Raw genomic sequence first — 23,654 nt, forward strand, 5'->3', positions numbered from 1 at the left:
TTTGGATTTGGATAATTAGTGATTAGAATAGTAAAAAACTGTAATAACCCTATGGGAACTTCATAAAGGCACTGAACTGATGAATTCCTGCTGCTAAGTTATCAGCTGCCATATATGGGTTATTACAATATAACTGTTACAATATACATATTATGATAAAGTATATACAACCTAGTACAAAACTTAAGACTCGTAGACTTAAGTAGTTAATGTGATAGCATAAACTCCTTGAGTTTATAGTTAATATACTTTTATGCAGTAACCAAAGTACTAAGCTTAAGATATGTATAAACTTAAGCTATATGAGTATAGTACTGAGCTTAAATTAGAATTTAACTTAAGCTAAATAATAGCAATTAACTCCATAGAGTTTGTTAGCTAATGTATATATAAATGTGACCATATTACTGAGCTTAAGATATGATGAACTTAAGCTAAATATAGTAGCAAAACTTCTAGAGTTGTAAGCTAATATATTATATGATATAATAAACATAGTACTGAGCTTAAGATAATAGATTGAACTTAAGCAAAATATATATAGCATGTAGCTATTTAGTACTGATCTCTGATAAGTATAAATCTGTAAGATTGACTTATCTTCTCCTGGGAACTGTCAACTGTTGAGCGAGGACCAAGGGACCGAAATGGTGGATACCTGAGACGTCCTTAGTGGTAATATCTCTCAGATAGTGGTTGGCAAACACCATATCGGATCTCCAGAAACAGCCCTCCATTATGGTATTCAACGAGCAGTTACCGTGTAGAGCGAGTGTTGATGCTAGTGCTCTAATTTCATGGGGATTAGCCGCTCTTGGAGGGTCGAGTCCTGCAGCCTTGTAGGCACGTAGTATGACAGTTCTGATCCAAATTGAGATAGTGTAGTACGTGAGACTTCCGTCTGCGTAGCTGTAGATAGAGGGATAAATAATCTCTTGAATTTTCCTCTCCTCTGTTTGGATCGGTGGAGATATATTTTCAGTGCTCTTACTGGACATAGTGATAGATCCATCGTATCCTGAGGTCCAAGAATGGATGAGAGAGCTGGGACGTGGAATAATCTGTCTTGTTGACCTGGCAATTGGTTCTTAGCTATAAAATCCCAGCGTAGTCCCAGGTGTGCGATGTTATGAATATCATCAAAGCGTGTTCTCTCGTAATCCAAGGCGTGAATCTCCGACATCCTGGCAGCTGTGGCAAGGGCTAGCAGGAACAAAGTTTTCTGGGTCAGTGATTCAAAAGATGTAGATTCTAACGGTTCATAACCCTCACTAGTGAGGTGTTGGAGCACTATATTTAGATCCCAAGCTGGAGCTTGAAACTTCCGCTTGTGATCCTCCAATCGGAACGCTCGTAGCAAAGCGAGTAACTCTGGGGTCTTTGTTAACTTGACGCCCGTTCTCATAGTTATGACAGAACTTAATGCTGCAAGATAAGTGGACAAAGTTGAGCCTTTTAGATTCTTAGTTTGTCGTAGATAACATAAATAGTCCGCCACTTGAGGATGGGTAGCATATCTGGCTGTAAATCCTTTCTTTGCAGCATAAATGGTGAAACTGTGCCATTTGTCATCGTATAAGTTGCGAGTAGAATGTCGCAGTGCAAGCGTGACAGCTTTTGCCGCTCTGGCTGAATAACCTCTCTTATTCAGGCATGCCTTGATACAATCCAAACGTGAAGTTGGAATACTTCTGGTTTCCCGTGCACTTGTTTGGTGTGTGGATGTATCAATAGATTCGAGCGTTCTGGAAGTTGTAGAATTGGTTGACCGATTTCTTGAATAAGATTTGGAAACCATGTTTTCGCTGGCCAGTAGGGCGCGACCAAAATGAGATTGAGGCTCTGCGTTGGGCTGATTTTCTGTAAGACTTGTGGGATTAACGCTGGAGGTGGGAAAGCGTACGCGTTGAGTCCCTCCCACGATATGCTTAGTGCGTCCGTTGCCCATGCTAGTGGGTCTGGAACTGGTGATACGAATGTTGTCAGTTGTTTGTTGAATCGAGTGGCGAATAGGTCTACTAGTGGAGATCCTATTTCCATGATTATTTGAGTGAATATCTCTGTGTGGAGCATCCATTCTGTCGGCGACGGTAGGTGTGGCCGAGAGAGAGCGTCTGCTAATACATTCTTTGCTCCTGGAATGTGGCAAGCTCTGGCATGTATGTTTAGATTGTCTATTAGCTTGAATAGTTGGAAACAAAGGGACAGTAGGTTCGGTGACCTTGTTGAGCCTTGTTTGTTCACATAAAACGCCACTGTCGAATTGTCTGTGTGAATCATCAACTGAGTGTTCTGTAGTAGGTTGCTCCAGTGATTTATGGCGTTTATGACTGCTTGCATCTCTAGCAGATTTATGTGATATTTGCTCTCTTGTTTGCTCCATAGGCCTGACGCTGTCTTGTAAGCAAGGTGGGCTCCCCAACCTTGTAGTGACGCGTCTACGTACAGATGTGTTTCCGATTCCGGCTCTAATAAGGAGACGCCTACGCAAACATTCAATCTCTTGGTCCACCAGGGTAGATGAGGTTTGAAGTGATCTGGTAGACTGAATGGTAGAGGGTCCTCGAGATGCGCATTGATGAGGACTTGTAACGGACGTAATTGAAGCCTGCCTCTGACTGTCAAGTCTTGGGCTGAAGTGAGTAGTCCCAATAGAATTTGCCACTGTCGTAGTGGTAGCGGAGAGAGTAAGGCTTGTGGGATTAACTGTTGGATCTTGATCCATCTGTCCTCCGGGACTACTATACGATTCTGGGCTGTTAGAAATCGTATCCCTAGAAATTGCAGATCTTGCGTTGGTTCTAGGTCCGACTTGAGTAGATTTACTAACCATCCTAGTTGTGTTAGTAACTTGATTATAAAGTTCAGCTGTAGTCTGAGACCTGTGGATCTGGATCCACTTGTATCCCGTCGTCTAGGTAAAATGCGCTGCGAAGACCTTGACGATGTAGGTATGCGACAATAGGCTTCGTCACTCTTGTGAATAACCAAGGGGCCGATGAGATTCCGAAGGGAAGTACTTTCCATTGGTAGTGTTTCCCGTCTAGGATAAATCTTAGATATTTCCTTGAATTGCGATGAATCGGAATGTGTAGATATGCATCTTGCAGATCTATGCTGGCCATGTAATCTTTGGGACGAATTAAGTGCCGAAGTTGCGGTAAGTGTATCATGCGAAACGCTGGCGGTTTGCTTAGATAGTCTCTGTTGAAGATGCTCATGTTGTATATGAGACGAAACTTTTCCCTGGAATTCTTCTTGGGCACTAGGAAAACTGGGGAGTAGAAACCTGGTACGATGTTTCGCTGATCCAGAACTTCTAAGGCCTGTTTGCTTAGTAGAGTAGCTACTGTTTCTCTTAACATAGGTAGTTGAGCCAGTAGAAAGTCGAACCTTGGAGGGGTGACTGTTAACGGAGGTGTGGCCTTGAGTTGTATTTGATATCCGTGGTGTAGGATGTTGGATACATAAGGATCTTGTAGTAGTCCCCAGTTTTCCCAGTGCAGCTGAAGGCGTCCACCCACTTGGGAAGGTTGTACTGGAACGGCTGGGGGTGGAAGACTCCAGTCGTTCCGAACCTGAATATCATCGTCTAAATCCACGGAAACCTCTGGATGATCTGCCTCTTGTTGATCCTCCTCTGAAATTGCTGTATGGGCGACGAAAAGATTCCCTGGGACCTTTTGCTGTAGCCAATTTCTTGTCACGTGCTTTCTGTAGTCCAGAGAATTTAGACTTGCCAGAGTATCTCAAGGATGATTGTTTAATGACGCTCGCTAACGTATCCATGGACTTGATCATAAGCACCTCTCTAGAGTCCTTAGACACCTCTTTGGAGACCTTGTCTATGTTACCACCAAAGAGTAGGGGCGATGACCATGGGGCAGCGTAGAGTGATTCCGTAAATTGATTATTCCAATTGCAGGAGGCTAGTAGACCCTGCCGACGAGCCATGGTAGTAGCTTCCGTAAGTGCAGACAAGTGATTAGTCAGGAACTGCTGGTCTCTTTTCTGCATGAGTAGAGCCGAGTAGATCATTCTATCTTCCTCCTCTGTAGAATCTTTGAACTTGGTGATGAGAGTTTCATTAACCGTTCTAGATCTATTCAATCCAAAAAACATTCTCCTAGAAATGGTATCCAACTGGGCTAGTTTGCGATCGTCTATTCTGTAATTCCTGGACTTGGAATCACTGATTAACTTGAAGTTGTCATCAATCTCTTGGGCCTTGAAAAAGGAGTCCATATTGTGACCTGCAAATTTCTTGGCGTTGAAATTGGGGAAATGTGTTGATTGAAATTTTGTAGATTTGGTAAAGGCTGTATCCAGATTAGCTGGAACCGTTGCTATCGGGTCAATAGGAGGTAAGGTGATAGTGTCCGCATCATCTTCCTTCATCAAATAAGTATGAGCTGAGTTCTCGTTCTTAGACGGGGAAGCAAGTTCTAATCCATTCACCATCCAATATCTAATTTCTGCATCAGAGAAAATAATACCTTCTTCCTCTTCTGACGTAGGATCACATGTAATAGAGTGAGGTGGAGTCCTAGATCTGTTAGAAGATTGATGAGAAGATTGTGGTGAACGGACTGACGAGTGGCTAGTATAGGGAGACCTTGGAGGAGACTTCCTCGGTGAGCGCTGGTGGCTTCGTGAAGCTCTCGATGAATCCCTTCTAGATCTTCTGGGTGAAGATGCCTTTGAGCCACTTAACCTTCGTGTAGGCGTTCGGGAAGGTATCGAGTCAGAGTCCAAATCATTATATGAGAGCCTGCTTCGTGAACGACCTCTGTGTTCTACAGGGTGTGAGTTCGGTGAAGCACTTCTCCTCCGCGAAGCCCTTCGCAACTGTTGAGGCTCTGGATCTTTCGTGGAGGCGGCCTGGGTTGCTCTTCGTGAGGGCTTCGCTACGGGCTGGGTTGCCCTTCGTGGAGGCGCGTTTGTGGGCTCTAGGGCCCTACGCGAAGCCAAGGCGGGCTCTAGGGCCCTGTATGACTTATTATGGGTTGGGCTCTGGGGCCCGCGGCTCTGGGGCCTCTGTAAACCGTATCGGTCTTCCATCAACTGCATGATTTGGTGAACCAGGTCGTCTGGGACGGTCTGCGCTGATGTAGAGGGTGTCCTCTCTGTGGTAGTAATGGGACCCTCAGTTATGATCTCCGGCGACAGCGTAGGCATCTCTGGTTGCGTGTTGATCTGCGCTGAAGTGACGGTAGCCGATACTGGTCGTTTCCTATGACGTGCATCTGGAATGATTATCGGAATGTCATCATCATATAAACACAATTCTGAAACAGGTAAAATGTCTGAAGCAAAGTTTTAAGTAGTCTTCCCTTTAGACGAAGCTGTAGACCTGGGGGTTTGGAGCGTACGTTGAGACGACGTGGAGGCTCTTCTAGTCTTAGGCTGTGATGATGGAACATCCTGGGAAGCAGGTCGCTTCTTGGATAAAGCGGACTGCGTCCCACGCTTATCCCCTACAGGCGGAACACCAGACGGTAGAGGGTCATCCGCTAACAGTTGACAGGGTATATCTGACTCTGACCTATTAGCCATGACTGAAGCTTGTTTCCGAGATCTATCTGCCTCCCGTCTCAAGACGGAATATAAATAATTATCAAAGGCAGAATTAGACAAATAAATACATAATTTGCAGCGTGAAACAATAGAGCATGGAGTTATGCAGCTAAAGCATATTAAATGCGTATGGCAGCAGTGCGTAATTTAGAAACAATGCAGATTTTTTCATTGAAGTAAACTGCTGAGCAAACACGGCGGACCGTGCATAAAGCAGCAGAAACATGAATAAATATCAATGCATGTTGAATAAGGATACTAGTTACACCTCTATAGATGAATATAAGAGGTAGCAAACTAAATATAAATAAGGATATAGTGTGTAGGGAGACACAGGCGCTCTCACGTCCAGCTCACAGCTCAAGGAGAGAGTGAAGAATGGTGGGAGAGAGTAACTCAGGGTGAGCTAATTAGTGATTTTACATTGAAGGTCAATTGGGAGGTACAAGTGTTCCACTATGTTCGCAAAGAAGAAGAAGACAAGCAGAAAGCATGAGTCAGGAAAGATAACTGTTTAAGAAAAAGGTGAGTCACTAGTTTTAAAGTGATTTTTTCACTATTAAATTAACCAAACACAATCAGGGAACTTGATGCAGGACATGGGAGTCTACACAGTTACAATTAGTAACATGTGGCACACAACAGTCACACATGGAACTAAAACATCAGAAAGACAATCGATCCAATGAAATGTTGTGTAGCACTGAGTTAGCAACTGTTCCTGCTATATGACAGCAGCCTAGACTGAGGTTCATATCCTGACTAAAGTCACTTACCCAGATCCAGTATTGTCACTTTTCAGGATAATCAATACAATGTTGGGGATGACTCTAGCTCTAGTCCACCGAACAGGTCATACAGAACAAGATGTCACACGAGGAACAAGAAGTCACACAAACATCAAAAAGGTCAAACATGGAAGAGAAAGATCACATTCATATGAGCAGGTCCCCCACAGTCCTACCTTGACCAGTCGCCTCTGCATGTAGCCAGTCTCTGCCGTCTTGACCGCAGTGTCCACCAGACCCTCTCGTCCAGCCATGGTGTGGAAGAAAAACTCTGTCGGTGTGAGGCCAGTGTAGAAACTGTTGGACACAAACCCTCTAGCTGCAGGCTCTTTGGCTGAAGCAGAAGCAAGGATACTTATGTACATTCCACCACATGAACACCTGTTCCTTACATAAGATGTTTGTATTTGAGAAGTGGTAGGGTTGAAAGAACAACAGTGAGTGAGTGAGTGAGTCTAGTTTTACGCACTTTTATGATAGGGTTACACTATATTCCCGGTGGCCACGGCAGCCCTGTTTCACCGAAACGGGGACAAAACAGGATGGACGTGAGACAACGTGGGGGACTGAATAAGCAAACGTGACTGTCCGCGATTGCCATGGTATTCCATGAAAACTTGATCAAAATGTCAGAAACATGGACAACCCATCAGAATGCGACAGGCCGGGAGGAAACGTAATGGCATGCGTAGTGGACTGTGGGCTGGACTGTAGTGCGCCTTTGAGCTTCCAGGACTCAGCAGCCCGTTTTTCCCAACGGGCCCATTACGGATGCCATGATAGACTGTGAGAAAACTTAGCAGTACATAACCAAACTTGACTTTGGAGGAAACAAAGGGCCACGATTGAACACATGTGGGGAATCGATACCGGGTCTTTGGTGTGACTACTAGGCTACCTCACCATCCCTTTGAAGAAGAACTGACCATAGCACCATTTAACAAGTGGTGACATGGTGGCCGTGACATTCTCGGGATATGTATAATATGATGTGATGGAACATACTGTCTGGGACGCATGAGTAACTGAGATAAATGTAACCAATGATTCATTTGGATATATTTTACATCATAACAAAATACACACAACCTTAACTCTGACTACATACCTCAGAACATCAATGTGTCAACCAAGTCAGCGAGCCTGACCAACTGATCCTCATCCTCTTACGACAAGCATGGGTTACTGAAGACCAATTCTAACCCGGATCTTCACAGGTACTTAATTTGTGAATCATGTCATTGATAGATCAAATATGTACAACCTTACAGCTGCCAGTGCATACTCACCATGTCTCTCGAAGTGAGGCAGAGCCCTGTCCTCAAATCCGTTGGGCACTCGTTTGCCACTGATGGCTTGCTGGCCGACACAGGCAATCATCTGCGAGATGTTGATAAAGGACCCTGGAACACACAAGCACCACGTTCATCAGTGCCAGCCTGTCAGATGATCCACAGATACCTGAACTATAGCCATACATACACTATGTACACTGCATACACTGAGAAGTAACGCGACCGTACGAACAATACCAAAGATGCATCTTACATTATATGGACAAAGCTCTTCTTACCTTTGGAGCCACAGATGGCCATGGTGAGGGGGCTATTGCTCTTGTGCAGCTCCCGTAAACAGGCCTTCCCAGCATGGTCTCGGATCACAGACAGCTCCTTCAGGATCATGGCCTGAAGCATGGAGGGTTGAATATCACGTCCAGATACTTATAAAGTGACATGCCATCACACACATGACTGTCCTTGCGTTTGTAGCAGTGTCTGCTCATACCAATCTAGATTAACGCCAGTTTCATATTAATGCCAGTCCAATGTAATCCCATACAACAGTTTACCTGTATCCTCACTCCAAGCTGACCAGTCCTCATTTAAATCCCTTCATGCACAGCCCCAGGTAGGGCAACAACATGTACCACCTTTACATTTGGCTTAACAGGTCGAATTACTGAACCACCTATCTCCTGCTCTCCAGGCAGACATTCTATCCACTGCAGCACACATGTAGTGGATAATGACTGCAACTTTCAACCAAATATTCTGAAATGTGTGACCACATCAATGATCAATCAACAACTAACTGCAGTGAATAAAACACTTTCTGCAAATGTCCAGACTGAGGCCAGTACGACAAGGTGTTTCTTCATTTGAATGGTGATAATTAAACAGTAGATAAGCATATTTTAATATTAAGCTTCTCCCATCACAGACAAATCAGAGTGAAAAGTGGAGTATTGTATCAGCCAGAAACAGTTCTTATGATCTAGTGACCGACATTGAACAGTATAGCTGGTGAAATCACAAATTTTGCATCTTAGCTGAAAACAAGAAGACAAAGTCATCAATAACCACTGCAATGGCAAAATACTCAAAAGGCACCAGTACACCACCAGACCAATCTATGTGCCAAGTTTGGCGAAGAAATAGTGAACGGTTTTAGAGTTCTGCTCCAGAAAAGAGTACTACTACCAATATCAGTCTAAGTCAAACTTGTTGCCAAGGAAATGCCAAAAATATTTCACTCAGAAATCCAAAACTACCAAAAGGCACCAGTACACCACCAGAACAATCTACGTGCCAAGTTTGGCGATGATATAGTGAACGGTTTTACAGTTCTGCTACAGAAAAGAGCACAACCACCAATTTCAATCTAAGTCAAACTTGTTGCCATGGAAATGCCAAAAATATTATATTCAGAATACCAAAACTACCAAAAGGCACCAGTACACCACCAGATCTATCCATGTGCCAAGTTTGGTGAAGAAATATTGAAGGTTTTAAAGTTCTGCTCCAGAGAAGACAAATGTGCACAGACACACGGATGCACGGTTGCACAGACGTACGCACGGATGGAGTCCATTTTAATACCCCCTGCAAAACGAGTTGCGGGGGATAACAAATATATGAAAATACTTTCTGTAAAGCCAAATCCAAAAAGTAACCTTAACATTTTTTAAAATCTTTGACAGAAGGTTATTTCATTGTGTGCAAGTATTATCCTGTTATGATAAGAACACAAACCTCAAGCGTTTCCTCCTCTGAGCAGCCTGGCTGTGTCTGGAGCTTGCCATCCTCCAGGTCTCGGATGTAGCTGTCACAGCTACTGTACCTGCAGTCACAGACACAGACTGTCAGACAGACACAGGTGCAGTCAGACAGACAGACACAGGCAGTCACAGACACAGACTGTCAGACAGACAGACACAGGTGCAGTCAGACAGACAGACACAGGCAGTCATAGACACAGGCAATCATGGACACAGTCAGTGAGACAGACAGACACAGGCAGCCACAGACTGTCAGGCAGACAGACACAGGTGCAGTCAGACACAGGCAGTCACAGTCACAGCCACAGACTGGTAGACATTCACAGACATATCAGACAGACAGACAGACAAACAAACAGGTAGTTACAGTAGTAATTGCAGAGTTAGGCAGTCACAATCCCAGATTCATCAGACACACAGACACAGTAAGCTTGCCACTGACAGCATTACCTCTAGTGATACTTCAGCATTACACCTAGTGATACTTCAGCATTACATCTAGTGATACTTCAGCATTGTTCTGGACTGTTTTCAGCTGACAGGTATGTATGAAAACTTACAAATTTCAGTTCAGGTATCAGCTGCATAAGCTTACACTTGAAAGCAGTCATGATGTTTCAACATGTCACAGAGAGCAGTAATAGTTCGAACACCTTGTTAGATGAAGCCATGTATCCTTGAAGATATAGCTAAAATGGAAGTGCATCACACTGCTTTGCAGACCATTGTGACATTTTTGTTTCTGATCACCTTGCAATCAAATAACACCACTACTCACTCTGTCACTGAAGCTGGTTAGCTTTACCTACACAAGACACTGGTTAGTAGTCTACACACTGGAATAATTTGGAATGACAAGAATAACCTAAGAGTCTTTTGACATCAAATCCAATCACATGGGTGAATGAAAGTTCAAACCTCTGAGCCTTGCTGCCAAGGACCACATATTTGACATCAGTAGTCTGCTGGGTTAAACTATCTGTGTATGCTACATCCTTATAACAAAGACAACCCTTACCCATCATCCAGCAATGCGTTCTTGGCCTTGATCAGGCCCAGACCAGGTGTCACATCACCAATGCCGATAGAAAACCCTCGGTTAGCTGCAAGGTGGATAAGAAAACTGACACTATGATAAAGTGGGATTACAAATAAACATGCTAGCAGGGAGCATGCACTATTATGGTGGGAAATATGATGTCAAACAAGGAAAATACACCATCAACTTCTAATGGGCGATGACAAGATTACCCAATTGCAGTCTAAGTAAACTTAGGCACAGTATTATTCGTTACACTGCTATACTGAGTCTAACAATACCTTGTGGAAGGTCGAGTCAGCTGACCTTTTCAATGGACCAATCAGAACACAGCTTACCAAATCGCGAAAGCTGACATTCGCACATACTGTTTGAACTTCTACCTCGAAAAAGTTTTGTACCCGAATAATTCTGAATGCTATTTTCTGTACGATCGCTTCCGAATGATGCACATGGAGCACGTCACAAGAGTGAGTAAACAGTCGCTGAGAATAGCGTTTTGTCAGCATTCAAGGATGTCAGCTTGCGGAAATATTAGGTAATGATAGCCATGTCAACAGAAACCCAAAAGCGTATATTCTGCAGGTCATATATCTGTGTTTTATGCGGGTTTTCATTTGTTATGAGATCAGTGTTGGCGACCGGGGAAGAGAAAATCCATTTTGTAAGTCCCGCCAAACCTTAAATAGTAGCCGTTGTCTGATTGGTTAAATCCGTTCAGCCATCTTGCGTTTGATTGGAAGGTCATAGGTCGCTCAAAGGTTACCAGACGCGACCTTCCACAAGGTTTTGTTAGACTCAGTATAGCAGTGTAACAAAAAATACTGAGCCTAAGTTTACTTAGACTGACGCAATTGGTAATTAAACTGCCCCTTATCACTGAGATGAGATTTTACTGTGAGCTTGAACTATGTACTGAGATATCACTCACAGAGGTATGCCGGACAGAGTCGAGCGAGTCGGGACATGGCATCAGCTGCATACTCTTGTCCGTAGTCTCGCAGAATGATGTAGAAGATATTGTTCTTGGAGCCGGACCCCAGTGTGGCCTTGTCCATGGCTCCACACAGCAGCTCACTGTTCTGGATCACCACCCCTGAACAAACCATTCAGGATCAGCAGAGTCTCGTTGGAGGTTCATACACACCACCATAAGGATGAAACATCACAATGAATCGGTTTCTGTGTTGCATGTTATAACAGAACTACAGTATGTGGCTAGCAACAACATTAAATTGGCTGTGGTGCTTATATCTTTGATATTTGTTTTCTTTTTTCTTTATAAATCAGTTGCTGTACTAAACTATATGACAGCGGTCTGTAGATCAAATCTGGGCCAGAAAATCCAGTGATTGACATCATGAGCATTGACCTTCGTAATTCCGACACAAAGACATGTATGAACCAGTTGGCCATCTTATCTTTAGCCCCATTCTTACCACAAACATGGCTTGCTGAACATCAGTCCGACCAAAAGTCATACTGACTTTAGTTACTACAAATAGATTTTCATGTCAAGCTATGACATCATTCTATTGTTTACATGTCACAGTATTGTTGACATAACGTTATTGGTTTGTAGCGAAAATAAAATTACTTTCCTTGACTAAATGGACATGTTTTGGTTTTTAGAAGCTTATTTTTGGTAATTACATAATAAAACATTTATGGACTGGTCAGTTAGGTCAATATTTCGCAGGTCCATAAAAACAGGTATTGACCTCATCACCAGTCTGAACAAGAACATCAAAAATGGGATACATCACATCTCCTAATATGCATCACTCACATTAAAACTTCATTATTAGTTATTCATCTTGTCGGCAGCAACACGTTCAAGTAAATATTACATGTGTATTTTTGTTCATAAGTATGACAGGGATAGCACAGCTACAATCAGCATTGTCGTCTAATTGTACGTGAACATCAAGGTATACATCAAGGTAAACAAACTCTCAGCCTGAAGCTAGAAAATGGACTCACATGAGTCATTTGTGCACAGGTCCTCATCCTTAGTGTAGTTCTTGCCCTTGGTCCTCAGGTTGGCCTTCACAGGACAAGATCTATTTGGCCGCATCAGCAGACTGAAGATCTGCTTGCCTGTCCACAGCTTGCATGGCTGCAGGGACAAATGCTCAAATCAGTTATCGTAATCAGTTATCGTAATCAGTTACAGAGTTTCAGTGTGTGTTGGTAAACATGCTGGTAAAAAAGGTGGACAAAAATGCTTGATTGCATTGAAGGAAGTTGATGTTTCACTCGCCTTCCAGATTGCAGGAGGAGGTAGATCAATTTTGATTTTCATGTCTTTGGCAGCCAACATGGAGGACACAAGTTGACAGGCACGACTTCGGTCAAAGAAGACATCCTTTTGGGTCACAAGGTAGGCACCTGCACAAAACCACACCATCACTCACATACTGACAGGATATCAACTCAAAAAGAAACCATCATTACAAACACTGACAAATACAGATCGTCAGTACACTTACTCATAAACATTCAGTAGCTTGTCCATTAATTCGAGTTCGAGTATAAGAAGCATATACAAGGGTACTGGGTCCCTCCAAAGTTGTATTTCCCAGAGATCAGTTCTAAAGACAAGTATGACCAGAGTACTAGGGTCAAGCAGAACATAAAAAAAGATAGAATTCTTGCATTGAACTGAAGAAATAAACATTAAGTTGCTACACAAGACAACCCACCTGTGATGAAATCCTGTATAGCAGCAATCAGTGGTTCTCCATTCCGGGGTGTGATAATATTGGATTTAGACTGAAGCAGAAAGGTAAAATAGTGCAGGGCAAAATGCTGGTACTGGCATACAATCTGCGATACGATACATCACAATACTAAAAATGTAATTTTTTGACTAAACTTGATATTTTATACTTATCCTGACTCATGCTAATTATGCTTGTCTCCTTCCTCTTGCAATTGATAGTGGAACACTTGAAATCCCTTGAAGTTCCCTTCTACAAAAGCGGACGTAAAATCACTCACCCACGAGTAGCGTCCCTTTCCTCCCTTTTGGCCATGTGAATGGCCATATTTGTCACTCTCTCCATATGTAAGCCCGACACCCGGATTTACAGGGAAATCCAGAGTGCCATAAGAGGGGAGGTTGGGAGGGCTAACCTCATGAGTCAGGAAAAGTATAAAATATCAATTTTAGTCAGAAAATTACATATTTTTCCTTATCCTGACTTATGCTAATTATGCTTGCAGAATCCGTCGGAAACGGTGGTGGGTCAGCCAACGTTCTGGTTTCAATGGTTGTAGATTTACGTCCTGTATTACCCCCCTTGGGAACTTATGACGGCACTGTTGAAGATTCTGTTCTTTCAACTTCTCTCTGTTGAGTCTGGGGGGACCACAACTTGTCAGATTTCTTCCGAAACTTCTCCTGACATTTTCGTGTGGTTTTTAGATATACTGATATTCCATTAGTTATCTTTTGCAAGTCCATCAGCATCAAGTGGAGATGCGACCCTTCTTCAGGTACAAGTATGTCCTATTCAAGTACAGGGTCTATCACTCATGATAGTCTGTCCTAGACGTGTGCATGGACTTATAGCCATTGCTCTCCAGAGCGTTGGTTTTCACAAGTCACGTGATAAAAGGGGTGAGATTTACTCAGCGTCTTTGTGGAACCGTTAGTTGTCGTGCTACAACAAGTGGCCCAAACTGGTGAATGCCTGAAACGTCTTCGATGGCAATGTCTCTGAGGTAGTGGTTGGTAAACACTGTGTTCGATCTCCAAAAGCAGCCCTCCATTATAGTTGTAATCGAGCAGTTTCCATGCAGAGCAAGTGTTGACGCCAGGGCTCTGACTTCATGTGGATTCGAGGCTCGTGGAGGCTCAAGTCCTGCTGCTTTATAGGCCCTTAGTATAACGGCTCTCATCCAGATTGATATTGTTGTCCGAGAGACTTCCGTGGGCGTCTCGGTGGATAAGGGGATGAATAGGCGCTTGAATTTTCGTCTCCTTGTTTTAGTTCTCTGTAAGTAGACTTTAAGTGCTCTGACTGGGCATAAGGATAGATCCTGCGTATCCTGTGGCCCAAGGACTGTAGATAATGCTGGGACGTGGAAATGTCTGTCAGGCTGACCAAGCAGTTGGTTCTTGGCAAAAAAATCCCATCTCAGTCCAAGATGTACGATGTCACGATGTCTTGATTCAAATCGTGTTCGTTCAAAGTCCAGAGCATGTATTTCTGACATCCTTGCAGCTGTTGCTAGGGCGATCAGGAACAGCGTTTTCTGAGTTAGTAGTTCAAAGGATGTCCGTTCTAGAGGCTCTGGTGAGATGTTGTAGAACTATGTTGAGATCCCAGGCAGGAGCCTTAAATTTTTTTTGTTGGTCTTCCAACTTGAATGAGCGTAGTAGTGCCAGAATCTCTGGTACTTTGGTCAACTTAATACCCGTTTTCATGGTGATAACTGTACTGAGGGCAGCTAAGTAAGTTGAGAGAGTTGAACCTTTTAAGTGTCTCGTCTGTCGTAGATGACATAAGTATTCCGCCACTTGAGGATGTGTTGCTTTCACCGCTGTAAAGCCTTTCCTCTTTGCATATTGTTCAAATCTCTGCCACTTGTCGTCGTACAAGTTGCGTCGGACGATGTAGATATGTGACGATTGGCTTGGTCACTCGAGTAAACAACCAGGGGGCCGACGATATTCCAAACGGTAGAACCTTCCACTGGAAGTGCTGTCCGTTGAAAAGGAATCGTAGGTATTTCCTTGAGTCTGGATGTATCGGGATGTGGAAGTACGCATCTTGCAGATCTATGCTGGCGAGGTAGTCTGCTGGACGAACGAGATGTCGGAGCTGAGGAAGATGTATCATCTTGAATTTTGCTGGTCTGTGTAGATACTCCCGGTTGAACTTCCTCATGTTGTAGACGAGCCGAAATTTCTCCTTGGAATTCTTCTTCAGTACCAGGAAATTTGGTGAGTAAAACCCGGGCGTGATGAGATCTTGATCTATCTCTTCTACTGCCTCTTTGTCGAGTAGGGTCTTGATAGCATCGTCCAGTTTTTCTATTTGGTCGGCTGCATAGTTGAAGGCCATCGGGTTGCTTGTGAGCGGCAGAGTGGCTTCCAACTGTATCTTGTACCCTCTGCGCAGTATCTGGGATACATAGTCGTCCTGTAGTATTCCCCAATTCTCCCAGTACCGTTGAAGACGTCCACCCACTGTCGAAGGTTGTACAGGAACGGCTGGGGGTGGAAGACTCCAGTCGTTCCGAACCTGGTCTTCAGCGTTTGATTCCTCTTGCACCCCAAGGTGCTCGGCCTCTTCCGGGGTTACCTCTAGGAGCTCCGGTTGGGAGACGAAAGGAGCCTTTTCCTCCTTTCATGCTGGAATACTTCTTTTCTCTGGCTCTCTGGACTCCTGCAAACTTAGATTTATTGGAGTAGGGTTGGGACGTCTGACGAATCACGTTAGCCAAGGTGTCAATGGATTTAATCATCATAACCTCCCTTGAGTCGTGAGAGACTTCTCTGGCGACTTCTTCAATTCCTCCTCCGAAGATGTAAGTTGCTGATCATGGGGCTCTGTATAAGGACTTTGTGAAGCGTTCACTCCAAGTGCATGCTGACAATAACCCTTGTCTTCTCAGGAGAGTCAAGCCCGCTGATGTGGATGCTAGGTGCTCCGACATAAACTGATGGTCCCTCTTCTGCATTAGTAGAGCGGAGTATATCATCCGGTCGGATGGAATTCTTGAACTTCGAGATGAGTGTTTCGTTGATAGCCCTCGATCTGGCTAATCCAAGGAAAGTACGTCTGGTGGTTGTATCCAGCTGCGCTAACTTCTTATCCTCAATCTTGTAAGTTCTCTGACGGGAGTTGGTGATAATCTTGTAGTCATCATCAACCTCTGGAGCCTTCAGGAAGGGTTCCATCCTATGTAGAGGGAATTTCCTGGCCTTGAACGTTGGGATGTGCTGATTCTGCGACTTGGTGGCTTTATCAAAAGCTGCGCTAAGGTTGACTGGTACTTGAGAGATCGGGTCGATCGGTGGAATGGTGAGCGTGTCGAAATCATCGTTGGACATCTTGTAGATAAACGCCTCATCTGTGTCCTTAGAAGGTGATGATAAGTCCAAGCCATTGGCGATCCAGGAGTTAACTTCCGAATCGGAGAATACGCCTTCACCTTTATCTTCTGATTTAGACATCTCTCACTCTATGGATGCACAATGCGTTGAGTCTCTATAGGATGATCTGTAAGATGAGTTTCACGCAGGCGATCGATCCCGAGGCGATTCTGAATCCTTCCTGGAGTTTTGAGATAATTCTCTAGGCCTTCGTGAAGGTGGGTTCCTGGACGTAGCTTCCCCTCTGTAGGAGTGCCTTCGCGCAGGCTCTCAATGGGCGTCAAAGTCCGATGGAGATGAAGACTCATATCTGCGACTTCTGTAGGGTTCGGGAGAACACCTTGATCCCTTCCTGCGTGGAGACTTCTTAGCAGCAATCTCTGGAACGTCTACATTGGTAGCGGAGTCCAGACTCCTCACTTCAGAAGGGGCAGATCGTCGTGTTCCGTGAGCCTTCGCGCAGGCTTCCCTCTTCATCCGGATGTGGTGGGGAGACTGTAGAGCCTTCATGCAGGCTAGTAGTCGCTGTAGAGATCTTCATAGCAGCCTTCTCCTGAGCGAAGCCACGTTCCATTATCGACATCATCTGGTCTGTAAACTGTTGCATGAACAGTCCTGGTTTGAAGTTCTGCGTTGTCCGAAGAGACTGCTGCAGGGATGATGCATCTGATACTGAAGAGACGTCATCTAAGGCTCGCTGCACTTGTGAAGAGTTGACGCTGCTGCTTACTCTGGTACCCGATGTCTGCGTTGACAGGAGGTCTTCTGTCAATGTCTGAGCTGATACCAATGCCGATGTAGCTGTAGAAGCAGGCTTCGTCTTCTTACTGACAATGGTGACTTCAGGTATGAGGATCGGTGGATCATCATAAACATCTGCTTCTTCCGGAGGAACAATCTCGGCTGAGAAAGACCTCGTCTTCTGTGTAGAGCTGATCTTAGACTTCGCTGAAGTCTTCATGGTAGTAGCCTTCTTCTTCTGCGAAGATGATGATTTAGCCTTCTTCATCTGCGATGGGGTCAGCTCAGTAGACGATGATCTCTTATGGCCTCCGGTGTTCACCACTGGTACATCGACCTGCTCCCGAGAAACGTTCAGCAATTCACTGGAATTATGAATAGACACTAGGTACCTACAACGAATACACGTTTTCATCAAATGTAAACAAGAAGAAAACACATCAAACAAGGGAAAATTTAGATTAAACCGTAATGTAGAATATAATCCTAAAAACCGTATACAGCAATAATTTTGATGCAAGGTCCAAAAATATAAAAGGATATGTGCCGTATAGGGACCCAGGTGCTCTCACAACCGTAATCAAGGGCGAAGAAGGGGAGAGTGACAATATGGCCGATCATGTGACCATTTGGGCGCCAAAAGGGAGGAAAGGGACGCTACTTGCGGGTGAGTGATTTTACGTCCGCTTTTTTAGAAGGGAACTTCAAGGGATTTCAAGTGTTCCACTATCATTTGCAAGAGGAAGGAGACAAGCATAATTAGCACGAGTCAGGAGAAGGAAATATTTTTAGTTACGGCAATATATATTAGCAAAGTATTGTTCACTGAAGCTACGATACGATTCGAATCCCAATATAAGGGTGGCGATACGTATCACGATACTAAAATCCTTAATTCTAACACCAACTATAAAACACCTTAAGCTCAAAGCAAAACCATTTTAGAGTATTTCGGCAAATTCCACCAGCGTTTTTCAATGTTCATTCGGAAACGAGATAATTATGTTTATACGCAGATTTTGTGAATGTTATTAACATGTGAGCGCTGTCAGACACAGCTCTTGACGCAAGAATTTCCGACAAAACGTTATGAAGGGAAAATAAGTAAGCATATATTTTAATCATCAAAAAAGTAAGTCTTTTTTTGACAGATATCGCAATTCAGCAATATTCAAAGTTAGAAATTGACATATCGTGGCCATTTTGAAGTATTGTATCAAGATATACAAAACTGTAAAAGTTTGTATCGAATCACTGTATCGGCGGCCCATGGATCGCTGCATCGATGCATATTGATGAATCGTCACACCACTATTGCTGGTGATTCGTGATTTCCTCAACGTTTAATGGTACAAGGCGGATATTTCATATTTCAACTAGAACAGAGAATTGTGGGAAGAAAGCCCCAAATGATGCCAGTCTTAAAAATGTTACCACAAGCATGGTGGTGCTCACAAACCAAGAAACAAACCTGGCAAATATGGGATTCATGACCACACACGATGTTTCTGGCAAGCACAAGGGAGGCAACTTTGCAGTGTTAACTGAGGCACCTCAGACAACCAGACCTCATGCAACCTGGTAGCACTTACAACCTGTGTCTACACATGGTGGGTTGACTTGTTTCACTGACAGTGACCAGGACACAACAAGAGGCTAGAGACAATCAATGGGTTCATGGTTGGAATCAAACCAGTTTGTTCTCAATGACATCCAACACAGGAATGAGGTGAGGTGAAATTTAACCAAACCTGCAGAGGTTTTCAATTCTTTGAAGAGAGTCGTCCTTGGGGTACATATTATGCATTTTCCGGCTGAAAAATGTCCTGTGACAGTTGTATCAATGTTTTTTGAATAAAAAGATTGAACAATAAATAAACTCTTTTATTTATTATACGGCCCCTACCTCACGGAGTTACCTCCCTTAGCGCATGCGCACCAACTGGGTAGGCTCCTAGACCCGTATCATCATTCCTTCTGCTGAATATATCAGTGAACAGAATTGCGGGAGGCGGGAGGCCCTACCCCAGGGCGACTCTCTTCAAAGAATTGAAAACCTCTGCAGGTTTGGTTAATTCTTTTCAGAGAGATCGTCCTTGGGGTACATATTATGCATAAACACAGACTCCCAAAGACCGGAGGCCAGGGAGGAGGAATTCTGTCCAAGCACACACAAATATAGCGATCATTATCATGGAAAAAAATTGAACAGGCGCCATAACACTCACCTGTCACTTGTCCCAGTTTTGGCTTCGCGAGAGGCATTATGGGAGGGAACTGACAGGGAGGAATTGTGCTCAAAGGCGACCTCACTAGCATAATGAGACATTGCACGAGTGCGAATGTCAATGAATCCCCACCCACTAAGTGGCTTTTACATAAGAGCACCGTAGGGGGAATGCAAAATACCACTCACTAACGATATAGTAACTCCGTAGAGAATCGAAAGGGGGTACAGGTTCTCTGAGTGAGCACACAGTAGCAGACATGTCAATAATGGAATTATTGTACAGTAGCGTCAAAACAAACCAATAAACCAAGACTCACTCGGTCAGGGTGGCAGGACACTGTCCACTGGAGAGAACAGTCACGACCAAAGCTTCGCGCGATTACGGGAATGCGTGTCGAGCTGATAATGGCGATATAAGCGTGCTTGGCGGCTCCAAATAGCGGCGGAGCAGATCTCTTCAATGGGGAGTGCCGATGCAAAAGCTTTTGAGGCGGCTACTGCCCTGACCGAGTGAGCCTTCAACCCCTCAGGGGGAGGCTTGCCCTTAGCCTGATAAGCGGCACAAATACACGAGACTAGCCAGCGAGACAAAGTCTGCTTGCTCGCTGGCAGACCAGCCTTCCGCCACCGTAACAACAGAACAGCTGGGTACCCGTGCAGTTCCCTGCGTTGCGTTTGATATAGACTTTGGCGTCTTCACGGACATCCAACGGGTGAGTGCTCGTAGGAGTGGTCCCGATGTGGAAGGCTGGGTAAGAGTAGGAAGTTCGATAGGAGCTGTCACATGGAAAGCGTGATCGACCTTCGGTCGGTAAGTATCTGTGAGGCGAATACTGACACGATCCGTGTGAAACACAGTCAGCGCCGGGTCGGACGACATAGCATGTAAATCGCCGACCCTACGACCAGATGTTACCGCCACCAGAAAAACAGCTTTCTAGGTCAACAACTGAATGGAAATAGCCGATAGGTGTGAGAAAGTGGGACCGGACAGCCAATCGAGCACGATCGACAAATCCCAAGGTGGACTGAGAAAGCGCTGTACGAGAGGGTGCTGCCCCAGAAGAGCACCATCGACAGGGGTGTGAAAAGTGGAAATAGCGGTGGAGTAGCCGCGAATGGTCGAAGCCGCCAGGCCTTCTTCCAAACGAGCTTGCAAAAACTCCAATACTCGGACTAAATCCGCAGAAAAGGGATCTGCAATCCCCCTATCTGAACACCAGCGCGCATAGCGGGACCACCTATCCTCGTACTAAACGTTTGTCGAATCCCGCCTCGAAGCCAGAATTGTGTCTGCAACTGCTGCAGGAATTCCGCGTGCCTCGAGGTTAGACCTGACAGAGGCCAAGCCACCCACTGAATCCGTGGATTTGGGTGGGCCCGCTCGTGAGAGAGAATGTCCGGTCGCCAAAGGTAATAGAACAGGAGGCTGAGCCAGAAACCTGAGAATTACCGGAAACCAGCTCTGTGGGGGCCAAAGCGGTGCCAGTAGCACAAGTAGCCGAGCTGGCTGGGTGAACAGCTGTGAAAGGACACGGGGAATGAGTGGTAGCGGCGGGAACGCCCAGAGCACTTTGCCCGTCAATCCAGCTGGAAGGCCGCAGCCAACGCCCTGGGTCGGTATCCGAGAGCAGAACATGGGTGTCTGATGCGTCCCGCCCGGACGCAAACAGATCCACCTCGAGCGACCCGTACAACTGGGAGATTACTGTGAATATCTGCCTGTCGAGCATCCACTCGTATGCGGGGCCAGGATCCGCGAGAGCGCATCTGCTCGCACGTTCTCCAGCCCCGGGAGATAAACAGGGAGTACCTGACAATCGTACTGGTCGCACCAGAGGAGAAAGTCCCACGCTTCCCGGAGGAGCGCTGGGGACACCGTGCCTCCCTGCTTCAGGATGTACGACATGGCCGTCTGGTTGTCTAACTGAAGACGGACTACCTGGCCACGGACATGCTCTCTGAAGCGCTCGAATACCAACCGCACAGCTCTCAGTTCCAACACGTTGATGTGAAGGTGGGCTTCGGCTTCGGACCAGAGTCCGGAAGCCGACAGACTGCCCAGAACACCCCCCCAGCCCGTGAGGGACGCATCGGTCTGAACTGTGAGAGCTGGCGTCCGGGATTTCAAGGGAACCCCTGGTGAGATTCCCGACATTTGTCCACCACTGAAGGTGAGGTGTCAACCACTTTCGGGGACTGTGAGACTGCGCTCCAGATCCTCCGTGTGAGTCCACAGCCGAGCCAAAGCTTGCTGTATGGGGACGCATCCTCAACCGCGCCCGCCACACTACAGAGATAAATTCGCCTCCATATGGCCCAGTAGGCGGAGCCAAGTCCGTGCTGGTGCCTGGGGCTGGGAGAGGAATGAAGATACCATCTCCCGAACTCTGGTGACCCAGTCGGGCGACAAAGGAAACGAGATCCTTGTTCGTTTGGAATCGCTCCAAGAAAAACCAAGTCCTGGGTGGGTACCAGGTCGGATTTCTTGAGGTTGATGATCCACCCAGTCGAGTTAGAATGTCTATCACTGTGTGAGTAGCATCTTGACTCGCTGGCTGTGTTAGTGCTCCGAGCAACCAGTCGTCTAGGTAAGGTAAGGGCCTTTGCGGCGAGCTAGGGTAGCTGGGACTAACATGAGCTTGGTGAACACCCTTGGGGCAGTCGATATGCGAAGGGGAGCACCCTGAATTGGTAATACATCCCGTCGTAAAGAGAACCGAAGGTACTGCTTGAACGATGGATGTATGGGTACATGCAGAATACGCATCCTTTAGGTCGATTGGCGTGGAGCCAATCGCCCGGGCTGAACAGATGAGATCACCGGCGCAGTGTCTCCATCTTGAAGGATGGTACTTGAGCATCGCGATTCAACCCCTTGAGGTTGAGAATCGGGACGGAACCCGCTGTCTTTCTTGGGCGAGGAAGTGCGTGGAATAAAATCCCGCCTGTTCCTCTCCCGGTGGAATGCGCTCGATTGCGGACTTGTCCAGCAGAGCCTGAACCGTCGCGCAATATGTCCGCCCTGGCTTGACATGGCGGCACGGAGTCGCGGCGTATGCGGTGAAGTCGGGCGGACCTCGCTTCCACAGTGGGAGATGGCCTATGCTGACCGTGGCCAGCACCCAAGCGTTGTTGGTAGCCTTCTCCCATTCCGGCAGGAATAGAGAGAGGCGGCCTTCCACTGGGATATGGGGTAGGAGAGCGTGTGTAGACCCGAGTAGCGGAGCTGACTGGGCGTGACACACGGCTTGAGCGGCAGCCTGATGGGTTAACGGGAGGTCGGGGCAGACCTCCCGCGCCCGCGAAAAGGCTGGGAGCTAGTCGAGGACTGCTCCTTGCCCCTACCCTTGGCGGACCTGTTCCTCCGCCTACCCCTACCAAGCGGCCGAAGCCAGCCGGCAGACTCGGGTGTAGGCTGCACCCCGGCGGAGGAAGGTGGCACGGGAGCGCGGGCCTTAGAGTCCTTGAAGGAGGTAGCTGCAGCGGCAGCCTCCCGTATGACCTGCTGGGCCCCTGGAAAGAGGGTCGCTCCCAGACGGAAAGGGAGGGCCAGCAAGGTCTGCTGTGTTGCTGCCGAGTACCTAGACGTCGACAGCCACAGCCTGCGCATCCCCATGACTGCGCACATCACCGTCGACGCAGCAGACCGCAAAGAGTCGCGCGCGAGGTGAGCCTGCACTTCCGAAAGCTGACGGAGCAGCACGACATGCGGCGACACGTCGCCAGCATGCCCCTCCGCCTCCAGGGCCGACCTCTGAACCGAGGAGAGGTAGGCCTCATGGACCACCACCCGCACCTGCTGCATCGCGTTCCGGTAGACCTCCTCGTAGGTCGGTGCACGCGTACCGCAGGGGAAGCCAGCGAGGGCAAAAGGTGGAGTCAGGCGCCCTTGCCGAGCAGCCGGAGCTGCTCCGGAGGAAGCCGAGCCTCCCCCCAGGGCGACGGAAGTGAACACACATTCGTCTACAATTGGCACAACGAACAGGGAATCCTCCCCAAGCTGGTAGCGCCGCACGAGATCCGGTAAGTCAAACCGTACTCGGGCACCAGACAAGAGGGGATCGACCACGTCCGAGACCAACGAAGGCAGAATGCGGAGCTGCGTCTGC

The 23,654-nt window shown here is 46.3% G+C and overlaps 1 protein-coding gene across 1 annotated transcript in view; it reads right to left on the minus strand.

Annotated features, from left to right (window-relative positions):
- LOC124266612 (DNA-directed RNA polymerase III subunit RPC1-like) overlaps window positions 1–23,654 on the minus strand; it is a 63,287-nt gene that overhangs the window by 22,875 nt on the left and 16,758 nt on the right. The window contains 9 exon segments of the mRNA XM_046701406.1: window positions 6,542–6,699; window positions 7,655–7,768; window positions 7,939–8,050; window positions 9,398–9,485; window positions 10,442–10,526; window positions 11,394–11,558; window positions 12,446–12,581; window positions 12,726–12,853; window positions 13,168–13,237. Of these exon segments, the coding sequence (XP_046557362.1) occupies window positions 6,542–6,699; window positions 7,655–7,768; window positions 7,939–8,050; window positions 9,398–9,485; window positions 10,442–10,526; window positions 11,394–11,558; window positions 12,446–12,581; window positions 12,726–12,853; window positions 13,168–13,237 (1,056 nt within the window).

The sequence above is a fragment of the Haliotis rubra genome, unplaced genomic scaffold (genome assembly GCF_003918875.1).
Source record: "Haliotis rubra isolate DU_JTF1 unplaced genomic scaffold, ASM391887v1 Scf1269, whole genome shotgun sequence".
NCBI classification, from domain to species: domain Eukaryota; kingdom Metazoa; phylum Mollusca; class Gastropoda; order Lepetellida; family Haliotidae; genus Haliotis; species Haliotis rubra.